At 40.4% G+C, this 14,686-nt stretch overlaps 1 protein-coding gene across 2 annotated transcripts in view; it reads right to left on the minus strand.

The window, feature by feature from the left end:
• Positions 1 to 3,999: 3,999 nt before the first annotated feature.
• LOC140717166 (promotilin-like) overlaps positions 4,000 to 14,686 on the minus strand; it is a 69,592-nt gene continuing 58,905 nt past the window's right edge. Inside the window, exons 1-5 of one of the 2 annotated variants that reach the window (XM_073030455.1) lie at positions 10,525 to 10,605; positions 9,341 to 9,464; positions 9,006 to 9,119; positions 4,865 to 4,973; positions 4,000 to 4,200 (exon numbers count right to left, since the gene is read on the minus strand). In XM_073030455.1, the coding sequence (XP_072886556.1) occupies positions 4,193 to 4,200; positions 4,865 to 4,973; positions 9,006 to 9,119; positions 9,341 to 9,457 (348 nt within the window). In that variant the 5' untranslated portion in view covers positions 9,458 to 9,464; positions 10,525 to 10,605 and the 3' untranslated portion in view covers positions 4,000 to 4,192. Of the gene's footprint in view, positions 4,201 to 4,864; positions 4,974 to 9,005; positions 9,120 to 9,340; positions 9,465 to 10,524; positions 10,606 to 14,686 lie in introns of those variants that run through there. The other variant, XM_073030456.1, reaches the window with a different exon arrangement.

A 14,686-nucleotide genomic window follows, 5' to 3' on the forward strand; every position in this document is an offset into this window, starting at 1 on the left:
ATTGGGAGAACACAGAAGCTCAATGTGATTAGTGAAAAGGGAGGCACTGCTTCCCAAATTTAATCACCCACCACACTTTTGCGACCACCTACTCCATCTGAGGCCGAAGATACCGGTCTCATCAATCAGCTTTCGATCTGTGAAACAAGTTGTATTTGACCCAGAGAAACTGCTTAAGAAATAGGGTTAAATGTTGAATGAATAGTGCACAGTGAAATAAAAACAGCAGGAACTTAGCAGCAGTCTAGTATGCGTCTGTGATAAAAGATATGAGTTGATGACCAAAAGTAGAAAAAGTTGGATATAACAGTCAGGCTCAAAATCTGATGTGTTACCATATGATTAAATCTCATATTCTAAATTTTAATGAGTTTATGACCAGGCCTTTAGCTAGGGCACATGAGATTCTGCAGATACTGGAAATCCAGAGTAACCCGTACAAAACACTGGAGGAGCTCAGTAGGTCAGGCAGCATCTATGAAAGGGAATAAACAGTCGACTTTTAGGCCAAGACCCTCCATTAGGACTGGAAAGAGGGAAGAAACCAGAATAAAAAGTTGGAGAGAAGGAGGGGTAGGAGTACAAGCCAGAAGGTGATAAGTGAAGGTAGGTGGGTGGGGGAGGGGGGATGAAGTGAGAAGCTTGGAGGTGATAAGTGGTAAAGATAAAAGGCTGAAGAAGAATGAATCTGACAGGAGAGGAGAGTGGACCATGGGAGAAAGGGAAGGAGGAGGGGCACCTTGTCTTCTTTGTCATGGTGTTTCAAGTGCTTGCATAAATACTTATCAGATATTGACAGAGGATCTGCCTGCACCACCCCTTTGAGGCAATGTGTTGTAGATCTTAATTATCTTCTGGCAAAATTGTTTTTCTTCAAATCCTCTCTAAATCCCCTACCCCTTGCCTTAAGCCAATGTCTTCTGGTCATAGGCAGCTTTGACCAAAGAAAAGTTTTTAAATCTCTAACTTACTTATGTGCCTCATCATTTTGTATTCCTGAATTATGTCTGCAACCCCACCATCTCCTTCTTCCTTCACTCCAAGGAAAACAAATCTAGTCTACCCAGTTCTCTTCTTATAGATAAAACACTCCACCACAGGCTGCACCGAAGTGAATTTCCTCTGCATTCCCTCCTATACAACTAAATTCTTCATATCACTGTGTAATGATCAGAACTGTGCACTATACTCCACATGTGGCCTGATTAATGTTTATATAGTTATATCACAAACTCTTTTCTCTGCTAATCTGTGCCTTGGCCTTCTATACCACTTTATCTAGCTGTACTGTTACCTTCAGTGATGTTTGGAAATAAAATAAATGTCACTTCATTTCTTGGAGCTATCCAGGGTCTTACCAATCATTGTGTATATTCTAGCCTTAATAATCATCCCAAAATGCTTTATCTCATATTTTTCTGAATTAATTTCCAGCTGCCATCACTTTGTCTGTCTTAGCAAATCATCGATATCATTCTGGAGTTGAATACTACAATTCTCACTAAAAACATTACCAAACTTCATAGTAATCATGCCCCCTACATTCATGTTTGGTTGTTGATAGATGTTACAAGCATAAGATGTTCCAGTCTTGTTTACTCTAGTACACCACTGGTCACGGTTTTATAATCACCAAATGACCTTCAACCACTACTCTTGTCTCACGTAGCCAGTTTCAGACTGAATTCGCCAAATTGCCTTTGATATCATGGGCTCCAGTCACTTGGACTGACTTCCTATATATCAATGGCTTTACTGAAGTCCATTCAGACTACATCAATGCATTTAATTACCTCCTAAATTGGTCCAACAGGATTTCCCCTTTAAAAAACTACGTTTAGTATCCTTCATTGATTTTTGATTTTCCAAGTGCATCACAATCAAACCCTCAGATTTTTAAAAATAATTTCTCTACACTGATGTTAGATTCAGCTTGTAATTATCTGATTTATCCCTGCTTCCATTCTTGAATAAAGGTAGCAGATTTGCTGAGCAAACACGAGAAAAACTGCAGATGCTGGAAATTCAAACAACACACACAAATGCTGATGGAGCACAGCAAGCCAGGCAGCATCTATAAGGAGAAGCACAGTTGACGTTTCGGGCCGAGACCCTTCGATAGGTCTAACTGACAGGAAAGATAGTAAGAGATTTGAAAGTAGTAGGATGTCTTCCTTTTTTAAACAAAGGGGCTTCCCTTCTTCCACCATCAACTCTGCTCTCAAACGCATCTCTCCCATTTCACGCACATCTGCCCTCACCCCATCCGCCCGCCACTACACTCGGGATAGGGTTCCACTTGTCCTCACCTACCACCCCACCAGCCTCCAGGTCCAGCTCCGTAACTTCCGCCACCTCCAATGGGATCCCACTACCAAGCACATCTTTCCCTCCCACCCTCTTTCTGCTTTCCGCAGGGATTGCTCCCTACGGGACTCCCTTGTCCACTCGTTCCCCCCCGCCCCGTTCCTTCCCACCGATCTCTCTCCTGGCACTTATCCTTGTTAGCGGAACAAGTGCTACACCTGCCCTTACACTTCCTTCCTCACCACCATTCAGGGCCCCAGACAGTCCTTCCAGGTGAGGCGACACTTCACCTGTGAGTCGGCTGGTGTAGTATACTGCGTCCGGTGCTCCCGGTGTGGCCTTTTATATATTGGTGAGACCCGACGCAGACTGGGAGACCGTTTCTCTGAACACCTACGCTCGGTCCGCCAGAGAAAGCAGGATCTCCCAGTGGCCACACATTTTAATTCCACGTCCCATTCCCATTCTGATATGTCTATCCATGGCCTCCTCTACTGTCAAGATGAAGCCACACTCAGGTTGGAGGAACAACACCTTATATACCAGCTGGGTAGCCTCCAACCTGATGGCATGAACATTGACTTCTCTAACTTCCATTAATGCCCCTCCTCCCCTTCTTACCCCATCCCTGACATATTTAGTTGTTTGTTATTTTTCTCTCTCTCCGCCCATCACTCTGCCTGTTCTCCATCTCCCTCTGGTGCTCCTCCCCCCCCCCCCCCAACCTTTCTTTCTCCCAAGGCCTCCTGTCCCATGATCCTTTCCCTTCTCCAGCTCTGTATCACTTTTGCCAATCACCTTTCCGGCTCTTAGCTTCATCCCACCCCCTCAGGTCTTCTCCTATCATTTCGCATTTCCCCCTCCCCCCACTACTTTCAAATCTCTTACTATCTTTCCTTTCAGTTAGTCCTGACGAAGGGTCTTGGCCCGAAACGTCGACAGCGCTTCTCCCTATAGATGCTGCCTGGCCTGCTGTGTTCCAGCAGCATTTTGTGTGTGTAGCAGATTTGCTGTCCTTCTAGTCATCTTGGTTCCTTTTTTGAATAGTAATTTGTTCTAGAGTTCTATCATTACCCACATACCCCAAAATTTCCAGTACAGTTCAATCTTGGTGAATACAAAGTAGACTGCACCCACTTTCTCTAACTCCATGAACAGGTCGCCACTTCAGTATCTCATAGGCCCTGTAACGTACTGTGTGAGTATCCATAGGTCAGAGTGCGTATGACGTCAGAACGGGGGTTATAGAAAATGGAGGTCTGGTGAATAAACGTGGTTGTTCAATATACTGCGGTGTCCAAGTCACATCAATACTACAGGCCCTACTTATTCCTCTTGTCTTTCATATACTTATAAAACACTTTGGGCTTTTCCTTAATCTTGCCCTACAGTGCTATTTCATGCTGCTCCCCCTTGTCCTTTCTGTGCTGCATAAGTCTACCTCAGCACCATTTATGTCACCAAACATTCTCTGACATTAACCACCATTTTTTAATTGATTCAGTATCTAGGGCATCTAAAAGATTGCTCACTGTCCATTGCTAACAATGGCCATGAAGGAGAGAAGGGTACTGAATAATTTTTTTTTAAAGAATTCACATACCAAATGCAAAATTAATATTGCTCTTGAGTCGTTACAATTGCTGCAGCTTATATATAGTAATGACATAGTACAAAGATGTCATAGTTCTAACTTTATTGATTATTAGTAATCAGTCTTTCACAATTTATTCATGATTAGATACATCACGTATGATTTACATCGTTCAATTAGCCAAATTTCAAAGTAAATTTATTATCCAAGTACATATATGTCACCATATCCAATCATGCAATTCACTTGTCTGATTTGACAAACCAAACTGATGAGTCTGGTTTGTTGATGTCATTGATCTGTTAAAAAAAACGAGAAATTGCTTTTAGTCTTTAAACACCATTCAGCATAATATCTTGTACATAATATAAAATCATTAGAATTTAATTTGACAATTATCACTGTATAGTATAGGTAATTTCTCAGAAAGAAAATATTTATCCTGACATTTTACATCAGAATGACAGAAACTGAACTAATTTCCAGGAGTTACTGCAATTTGTGTTTTGCCATATACAATCTTATATATATAACCTTACTTTTTTTTGTTTTCATTTAATCCTTGAGATACTTTAATTAACAAGGATAAATAGTAAATCTTCGGCAACTGGGTCAGAGAAAGGGTAGGACTGCAGTGTGGGAGGTGGGCAGGTAGGGCATAAATAATCTAAATCATAATCAAACTCCACTCCCTATCTTCCTTGCCTCCCTTACCTTTCTTACCTAATTCCTTAAAAATGCATTAGAGTTGATGATAAATTGCTTAATTTTGCTGAAATTTGAATCTAAATGAAATTACCAAAACTTGTTTAAACTATATTCCAATACACATATGGCTTCACAAATTAAATATTTATTTCATTGCCAATTATTAAGTTGCGTGAACATTAAAATGTTTTAAATTTCTGTTTTCTAAAAATCTATGAAGAATAAGCTCCAGAAACTGAATAAAATCTATATTACCATTCATGCTTTCAGACAAGCTGACAGTCAAGAGCTCACCAAGAAGTTCCCCGTATTTCTGAATATTTTCTGGATTCATTGTGATACGAATATCAAAAGGAAAAGAATGCTGTACAGAAATCATAAAGAGAAAAGTTATAAAATTAGGTAAAATATTTCCTTGATCATATAAGATGAACCCAAAACAACTTCATGGATGTATCATTGGATTAAAATTTACTAGAAGTTACAAAAATCTTGATTAAAAAGATTGTTTTAATAGAAATGCTCACTGATTTAGGAGGAAAATTCTAAAATGTATGACATTGATTATTTAGCACATGAGGTACTTTCTATTAAAAAGTTCTGTATTTTCAGAAGAAATGATTCAAGATTATTTTGTAAATCTGAGAATTTATACTGTTATAATATTAAATATTTATGCATTATAGGTTACTATATTTACTATTAATTCTCCTGCATCTGGCATATGATATTTTAAATCTGCCTTATTTTATTATAGGCTTATGTTTCGTGGGTTGTGACTGTGTCATTCATGGGCTTTTCTGCTTCCTTTATTAGTAGCTCTAACTTCTATACTTTAGAGACTTTCATAAAAAGATATTAACTTCCTTAGTCTTGAGAGCATCATAATGGATGTCATGGTCATCAAGGTAAGCTTACAAATGCACACACAAATACATCAATCAATTGGCTACTTGATTTTCTCTTCACTTTTCAAGAAACTTGCTTCCACTTTGCAGTCCTGATGAAGAGTCTTGGCCCAAAACATCAACTCTTTATTCCTTTCTATTGATGCTGCCTAACCTTCTGAGTTTGTCCAACATTTTGTGTGTGTTACTCTGGATTTCCAGCATCAGCAGAATCTCTTCTATTTCCATTTTTGAAAATGCCATAATAGCAAACTACATGTTGAATACTTGACAATAGACTTTTATTAAATGGCTTCTTCAACAAAAAAATCACAAATCTTAAAGCAACAAGAAATATTAACAATGTTTTAATATTATTTTCTTCAGAATAATAATCATGTTAATAGTGAGTACTGTTCTTCAAGTATTCTTTTCCAACTGCAGTTATTAAACTATTCCTCTCCATAGCTTTCAAACAACTCCATTTAACAATACTAAAATGACCTCAATTTTATTCCACTTAGTTGAGTTCAATCCATTAAATACCTGGAAAGTATTTTCTAGAAAATTCTGGATTTGAACAACAATTAAACATTTTCAAGATATTTGGTGGTCACACACAAAACTGAAATCAGTATGCATGTGTTTATTTATTGGGAAAACCAAAGATCTTGTATTTGTAAGTTGTTGCAAAAGTTGATTCTCTTTTCATTCATTTCAGCTGTCTAAAACTTAACCAGACTGTCCACAGATTTGGTGGCTAACTGATCCTGAGACCAAATTTGGATAAAATATTTATGTTATTGAAACACACTCATCCATGACTTTATTATCTCTAGAACTGCCAATTCAGTTCAGTACGTGATTGGATAATCTGCCTGGTTCTACCTTCCATAATCTTGATATTATCCAATATTTTCTTCCAGTATCCTATGTGCACGAAGTTCCTTTAATGCAGCTCTTTTGTACATGCTGAACTTCATTGACTCCCAGTTAAACAGTGCCTAAAATTTCAAAATTTTCATCTTTGATTTCAAATTACTCGATGGGCTCCCTCTCCATGAAAGTACCACCACTAGTACTCCACCCTCCAGACCACCTTCCACCTTGTCCATTCTCCTTCAGCCCAGTAGTTCAGTAATCCAAGAAATTTATATACTCCCATTACTGACATTGATCAAGGCACTCTGAGAAATCTGCATGTTTCTTTTTCTCAGTTTTTTTGCTCCTTTCAGACACTCTGCAAAATTGATCACTTAGGTTAAGATTTTCATCATTTCCCCTAAACACACTTAACATCAGACTTTGTTTGGAAGTGCTCCTATGAAATGCCATGGAATGTTTGTTTATACCAAACGAATTACACTCAGTGATTCAACCACAAGTAAGAGAAAATCTGCAGAAGCTGGAAATCCAAGCAACACACACAAAATGCCGAGGGAATGCAGCAGGCCAGGCAGCATCTTTGGAAAAGAGTAAGCTGAAGTTTTGGGCCAAGACCCTTCAGCATTTTGTGTGTTGCTACACTCAGTGATTACTTTATTCAGTACCTCCTGTATCTAATAAAGTGGCCACTGTGTCTTTGTTCATTGTCTTCTGTTACTGTAGCCCACCACTTCAATGTTGTGCATTCTGAGATGCTCTTCTGCACACCACTATTGTTGCACATGGTTATTTGAGTTACTGTCACCTTCCTGTCAGCTTGAACTAGTCAGGCCATTCTCCTCTGACCTCTTTCGTTAACAAGATGCCATTCACTGGATTTTAAAAAAATTTATTGCACCATTCTCTGTAAACTCTAGACTTGTGCGTGGAAATTCCAGAAGGCTAGTAGTTTCTAAGATACTCAAACAAACTTGTGTCGCACCAACAATCATTCCATGATCCAAATCACATTTCTTCCTCATTCTGATGTTTGATATGAACAACAACTGAACCTCTTGACCATGTCTGCATGTTTTCATGCATTGTGTTGCTGTGATTGTTATGGTCCGGTCCGAAACCCGCTTTCCGGGTCTTGATCCGGTCTGCGGACTCCGGACTCTGGGTCTTATAGCCGTCCCTCCTTTCACCCTTAAGCCCAAATAGGATCATCTTGGCTTAAGGAGGTGCACCTGAGACCTGTCAGCTTGCAGGTGGATATAAGGGGCTCTGGGACTGAGTCTAGTGAGGGGGGGGGGGTTTGTTGTTGTTGTTGTCGTCGTCGTCGTCCTTGTCGTCCTTGTCCTTGTCCTGCTCTGAACTTGTTTGTGCCATTGTGCTGTTTGCCTGGCTATCCTGTCTCGACCCTGGCTTGGAGTACCCACTGTTAATCATCTAGTTCTGTAAGTCTGTTCTTGTAGTCACCCTGGCCTGAGCTCCCTTCCAATTCCTTGCCTCTGTTGGGTAAGCAGGTGGGACTGCTGTTACCCAGTGGGGGGACTCTGACCCTTTCCTACCCCTCTCTTCTGATGGGTTGTGCCCTGCAACCTGCCCAGGTGCTCTGTGTCTTACCCAGGCCCCCGTGTTCCTGCCTGGGAGGTGGCCCATGCCCAGGAGCTATCCGGCCTGCCCTGAGAACTCTGACCCTTTCCTACCCCTCACTTTTGATGGGTGGTGCCCTGCAACCTGCCCAGGCACCTGTGTTCCTGCCTGGGAGGTTGGGCCCTGCCCAGAAGTAATGCGGCCTGCCCAGGGGCCTATCCTCCCAGCATTCCTTGTCCCATAGACCCATCCTTTAGCCTAGCCAGGGTCCGGCCTTTGCCATGAACTCTCTGAACTCCAGGATCACCGTTGCATGCCACGGTCTCCCCATCTTGTTCTATCCTTTAGTTGTTCCTGTCCTCCCCCTAGTACTTCAGTGCCTGTGTCCTGCATTTGGGTCCAGTCTCCACATCCTCATGTGACAGTGTTTTGATTGGCTGATTAGATACTTGCATTAGTTAGCATGTTTATTAGGTGTACCTAATAATTGGCCACTGACTATATAATTAGTGATGATTTTTATCAGAATTCACTCTACTACTTTTAAATGTAAGACTATCAGAGTAAACTGAGGAGATGATTTGAGGGTATGTGGCAATAACTCTGGAGTGAAGGAGGTCAGGGAAAGGTTTAGGATTATTGAGGATGAAATCAAACAGAAGATTGTGGTGATGTAGGATGGAGGGGCAGGCAATGGGAGGAATATTGATAAATTAACAGAAAGGCGATATAGGTAATCATAGAGGACGTTGGAAGGAAGAGGGATTCAAAAATCAATCTAGGATGGTCAGGAAGGTAATGTGCAAACAAGTACTGAGGATGTTAGGGGCAAACAGGAACAGATGTTGCATATGGGTGATCCAGTATATATTTTTGCCAGCAGACTCAATGTTATGGTCCTGGTTGGGAGATACCCTTTATGAAAAATATAAACAGACTGTATAGCCTTTTGGTTTTAGGGGGAATACTGTATTGGCAGTTAATTAGTATACAGAGAGTTACAAGTTTATGTAAAAAAAAATGTACAGTTATTCCTACATTTATACCTTAATTAATTCCTTCATGTTCTCCATGGCCAGTGGTTCTGGTAAACCACTTTCTTTAGACCTCTTTTGAAGGTTCACAGGCACTTTTTTCTCTGTCTTGATTCTGTCATTTTCCTTGGAAACAAGAAAATATCAAATGGTATCTAGCTTAACTGCAAAACTAGACAAATATCAAGACAATATTGCACTCGATCTAGACTACTGTGCCTTGTATAGTGGCATGACTGTTGTTTCTTTGGTAGTAGTGTATTACAAAATTTCAATGGTCAAACAGAGAAGCAACTCATGCCTATGAGAAAGAGTCAAGAAAATGTACTGTAAAGTGCTTTCCGTACAAGCTTCCTTTGATAATCACTTGGGCTCAGGAAACTCAGGAACCCTTCGGTCTCTTCTGCTAGAGCCGCTACGATACAAACGACCAACATGCTCGTCATCATTCGCTTGGAAATCATCTTTGATCTGAAAGCAAAATGTATTTATTTTAAAGAGCGTGTACGCTCTGTAACCCTAAATAGCTAATCAGGAGGGAAAATACATCATAACTGTAAATGATGTATCAATATCTGCATTTATACAGTGAAGCAGATTCAATGTGTCATGTCCATATTTCAATCCATGAATGCTAAGTTGTATATCAACATAATGTTCATTTCAATATTAAAGTCTTTGGTGGGAATAATGATAAACAATGAAAGGTAAAGCTAAATAAATCATAACCCAGCAAAATTAAAAAAACACAATAGCTAATTTGTCTGCAAAAGATGTTTCAATAAATTATACTCTAAAGCAATTTTGCAGGCAAAACAGTGCTTTAATTTTAAGTGAAGTAATTAGCATCATCAAACTTGAAAAATAAATAGGATCTGTTTCCAATCTTGTTCAATTCACAGTATATTTGAGTTAAAAAGGATTTGGTTCACTTCATCTTTCATACTCCAAGTGTAAATTTAAACAATCTACTTACCAACTTTTCAGATCATAATACATAGAAGCAGAATTAGGCCATTTGGCTCATTGAGTCTGCTCTATCATTCCATCATGGGTGATTCATTATCCCTTTCAACCCCATTCACTTGCCTTCTCCCTGTAACCTTTGATGTTCTTACTAATCAAGAACTTTTAATCTCCATTTTAAATATACCAAATGACTTGTCCTCCACAGCCCTCTGTGGCACTGATTCATGTCCCTCTGGCCAAAGAAATTCCTCCCCCTCTCTGTTCTAAATGTTACATTCAGTAGAAGTTGGTCAGATAATTTTGGATTTGGAAGTGAAATGATCCACTTTTAAAATATAAAAATGAATGAATAGAGAGCAACTCAACAGAAGTACATGCATATGAAGTGTCCTTCCTGACAGTATAGATACAGTATCTAAAACCAGTATTTTAGGACAAAACAGATTTGAGAAAAAATAACAGTTCATAACTAATTTAAATCTCTGTGAAAACATTTTAGTCCATATTAAAAATTATGAACCTTTACAAGCGCCTGGTATTAACGAGCAAATGCAAAACTTACCACTATGATATTTTAGGCTAGTTGAGACTTCTGTAGTTCCAGTTCTTTTTTAAAAAATATTCAGCTTGCTTGCTGTCCTTTTATACCCTTGAGAGGTAATTATATACGATTCTTCCTTTTATTGTAGCAGTATAATGCATGATATTTTTCAACAAGGAGAAACTTTCCATTAAAATAGTTAGTTTACATGGAAGCAGAGATGTTTCCTCTTCCTAATTACTTAAAAGTGCCTATCTTTATGAAGTAATACATATTAAGTTTTGTTTCCATAACCACTTTATATGAACTATTAATGCACATTGATTGATGGATTATTCAGATATCCAGATTGTACAATATTACATTTATGGTTCATATATTTGTTGTGAATAATATGCTAGAGTTCATTGTCCAAGTCGGGATTAATTTCTGGCACAAAAACAAGCTGTTGGAGGAACCTAGTTGGTCAAGCAGCATTTGTGGAGGCAAAGGGACAGCAACATACAGAGCCAAGGCCCTTGTCAGGTACTAATTGTACATTGTGATTTCTGTGCCTGAGTACCTGTCCTAACCATTTTTACCTGTTCTGACTTTAACATGCAGACTAATCAGGTCATGAGTTTCATTTCTGCTATGGTGAAGTTGTTATGATTTATCTTAGTTTTCTGGATTAAAGAGATTTCCCAAGCATCCAGCCTATGTTTCCTGTTCACTGATTAAGGATGAAAATTCATTGAGTAGACAATCAATTTTGTCTTCGAGTTATGGAGTTCCACATCATGGAAACAGGCCCTGCCACTCAACTCATCCATGCCTATCAAGGCACCTACCTGAGTTAGCCCTGTTTGCCATTTGCCCATATCCCACTAAACTTTGAAAATGTCTTTTAAACGTTGTAATTGTTACTGTCTCTACCAATTACACCAATTACTCTGAAAACCTTGAGCTTCAGGTGTTTTTTTTTAACTTTTCTTTCTCACTTAAGCTTGCCCTCTAGTTTTAGCAGCAAAATCAGCTGGAACAATTTGTAATGCTGTAGCATGATGCCCCAGCTCTTGTGTTCAATGCCCATGTCAGTAAAGACAAGTGTGCCAAATACCTTCCTCTGAAATCGAGAATGATGGATACCCGTAGAAGTGTTCCTTATTAAGGATGAAGAACACTTAATACAGAAAATTGGTTGCATGTATTAGGCAGGATAACATGAAAAGTATAAGGGTGGAAAAGTACAACGTAAGAAACCACCAATAATATCAAGTAACAAGTTAGGGAATGCTACCACATTAAAGAATCAATATAACTTCTCTGCTATCATTAAAAAAGTCAAATGAATGCAAGTTTTTGTGCAGTCCCACAACTTTCATTAACTTAAATAGTCCTGATTCCAAAACACTAAGTTTTAATGATACTGTATGTGAGGAGTTGGTGGGGATTATGACACTCAGTTTTAATACAGCAATACCAGCATTTAGTTTTTAAAAAGTGTGAATGTCAGAAACATGACGACACAAAAGTTGGGGGTGCAGTGAATAGTCTGAAGGGTTCTCAGAGTTTACATCGGAACATCGATAGGATGCAGAACAAGGCTGAGAAGTGGTACATAGAACATAGAATAATACAGCACATTACAGGCCCTTCAGCCCACAATGTTGTGCCGACCCTCAAACCCCCCACCTCCCATATAACACCCCCACCTTAAATTCCTCCATATACCTGTCTAGTAGCCTCTTAAACTTAACTAGTGTATCTACCTCCACCACTGACTCAGGCAGTGCATTCCATGCACCAACCACTCTTATGGTAAAAAAAACCTTCCTCTAATATCCCCTCGAACTTCCCTCCCCTTACCTTAAAGCCATGTCCTCTTGTACTGAGCAGTGGTGCCCTGGGGAAGAGGCGCTAGCTATCCACTCATCTATTCCTCTCAATATCTTGTACACCTCTATCATGTCTCCTTTCATCCTCCTTCTCTCCAAAGAGTAAAGCCCTAGCTCCCTTAATCTCTGATCATAATCCATACTCTCTAAACCAGGCAGCATCCTGGTAAATCTCCTCTGTACCCTTTCCAATGCTTCCACATCCTTCCTATAGTGAGGCGACCAGAACTGGACACAGTACTCCAAGTGTGGCCTAACCAGAGTTTTATAGAGGTGCATCATTTCATCATGTCTCTTAAACTCTATCCCTCGACTGATGAAAGCTAACACCCCATAAGCTTTCTTAACTACTCTATCTACCTGTGAGGCAACTTTCAGGGATCTGTGGACATGTACCCCCAGATGCCTCTGCTCCTCCACACTACCAAGTATCCTGCCATTTATTTTGTACTCTGCCTTGGAGTTTGTCCTTCCAAAGTGTACCACCTCACACTTCTCTGGGTTGAACTCCATCTGCCACTTCTCAGCCCACTTCTGCATCCTATCAATGTCTCTCTGCAATCTTTGACAATCCTCTACACTATCTACACCACCAACCCACCCTTCTATCCCCACATCCAGGTCATTAATAAAAATCATGAGAAGTAGAAGTCCCGGAACAGATCCTTGTGGGACACCACTAGTCACAACCCTCCAATCTGAATGTACTCCCTCCACCACAACCCTCTGCCTTCTGCAGGCAAGCCAATTCTGAATCCACCTGGCCAAACTTCCCTGGATCCCATGCCTTCTGACTTTCTAAATAAGACTACCGTGTGGAACCTTGTCAAATGCCTTACTAAAATCCATGAGCTCACATCCACTGCACTACCCTCATCTATATGCCTGATCACCTCCTCAAAGAACTCTATCAGGCTTGTTAGACACGATCTGCCCTTCACAAAGCCATGCTGACTGTCCCTGATCAGACCATGATTCTCTAAATGCCCATAGATCCTATCTCTAAGAATCCTTTCCAACAGCTTTCCCACCACAGACGTAAGGCTCACTGGTCTATAATTACCCAGACTATCCCTACTACCTTTTTCGAACAACGGGACAACATTCACCTCCCTCCAATCCTCCAGTACCATTCCCGTGGACAACTAAGACATAAAGATCCAGAGGCTCAGTAATCTCTTCCCTCACCTGCTGGAGCAGCCTGCGGAATATTCCATTAGGCCCCGGGGACTTTTCCGTCCTAATGTATTTTAACAACTCCAACACCTCCTCTCCCTTAATATCAACATGCTCCAGAACATCAACCTCATTCATATTGTCCTCACTGTCATCAAGTTCCCTCTGATTGGTGAATACTGAAGAGAAGTATTCATTGAGAACCTCGCTCACTTCCACAGCCTCCAGGCACATCTTCCCACCTTTATCTCTAATTGGTCCTACCTTCACTCCTGTCATCCTTTTGTTCTTCAAATAATTGAAGAATGCCTTGGGGTTTCCTGTACCCTACTCACTAAGGCCTTCTCATGCCCCTTTCTTGCTCTTCTCAGCCCCCTTTTAAGCTCCTTTCTTGCTACCCTATATTCCTCAATAGACCCATTTGATCCTTACTTCCTAAACCTCATGTATGCTGCCTTCTTCCACCTGACTAGATTTTCCACCTCACTTTTCACCCATGGTTCCTTCACCCTACCATTCTTTATCTTCCTCACTGGGACAAATTTATCCCTAACATCCTGCAAGAGATCCTTAAACATCGACCACATGTCCATAGTACATTTCCCTGCAAAAACATCATCCCAATTGACGCACGCAAGTTCTAGCCTTATAGCCTCATAATTTGCCCTTCCCCAATTAAAAATGTTCCTGCCCTCTTTGATTCTATCCTTTTCCACGATAATGCTAAAGGCCAGGGAGCGGTGATCACTGTCCCCCAGATGTTCACCCACTGACAGATCTGTGACCTGACCTGGTTTGTTACCTAATCCTAGATCTAGTATGGCATGCCCCCTAGTCAGCCTGTTAACATACTGTGAGAGGAATCCATCCTGGACACACTTAACAAGCTCTGCCCCATCTAAACCCTTGGAACTAATCAGGTGCCAATCAATATTAGGGAAGTTAAAGTCACCCATGATAGCAACCCTGTTATTTTTGCACCTTTCCAAAATCTGCCTCCCAATCTGCTCCTCGGTATCTCTGCTGCTACCAGAGGGCAGAATACCCCCAACAGAGTAACTGTTCCCTTCCTGTTCCTGACTTCCATCCATACTGACTCAAAAGAGGAACCTGCTACATTACCCACCCTT

The sequence above is a fragment of the Hemitrygon akajei genome, chromosome 27 (assembly GCF_048418815.1).
Source record: "Hemitrygon akajei chromosome 27, sHemAka1.3, whole genome shotgun sequence".
Lineage (NCBI taxonomy): Eukaryota > Metazoa > Chordata > Chondrichthyes > Myliobatiformes > Dasyatidae > Hemitrygon > Hemitrygon akajei.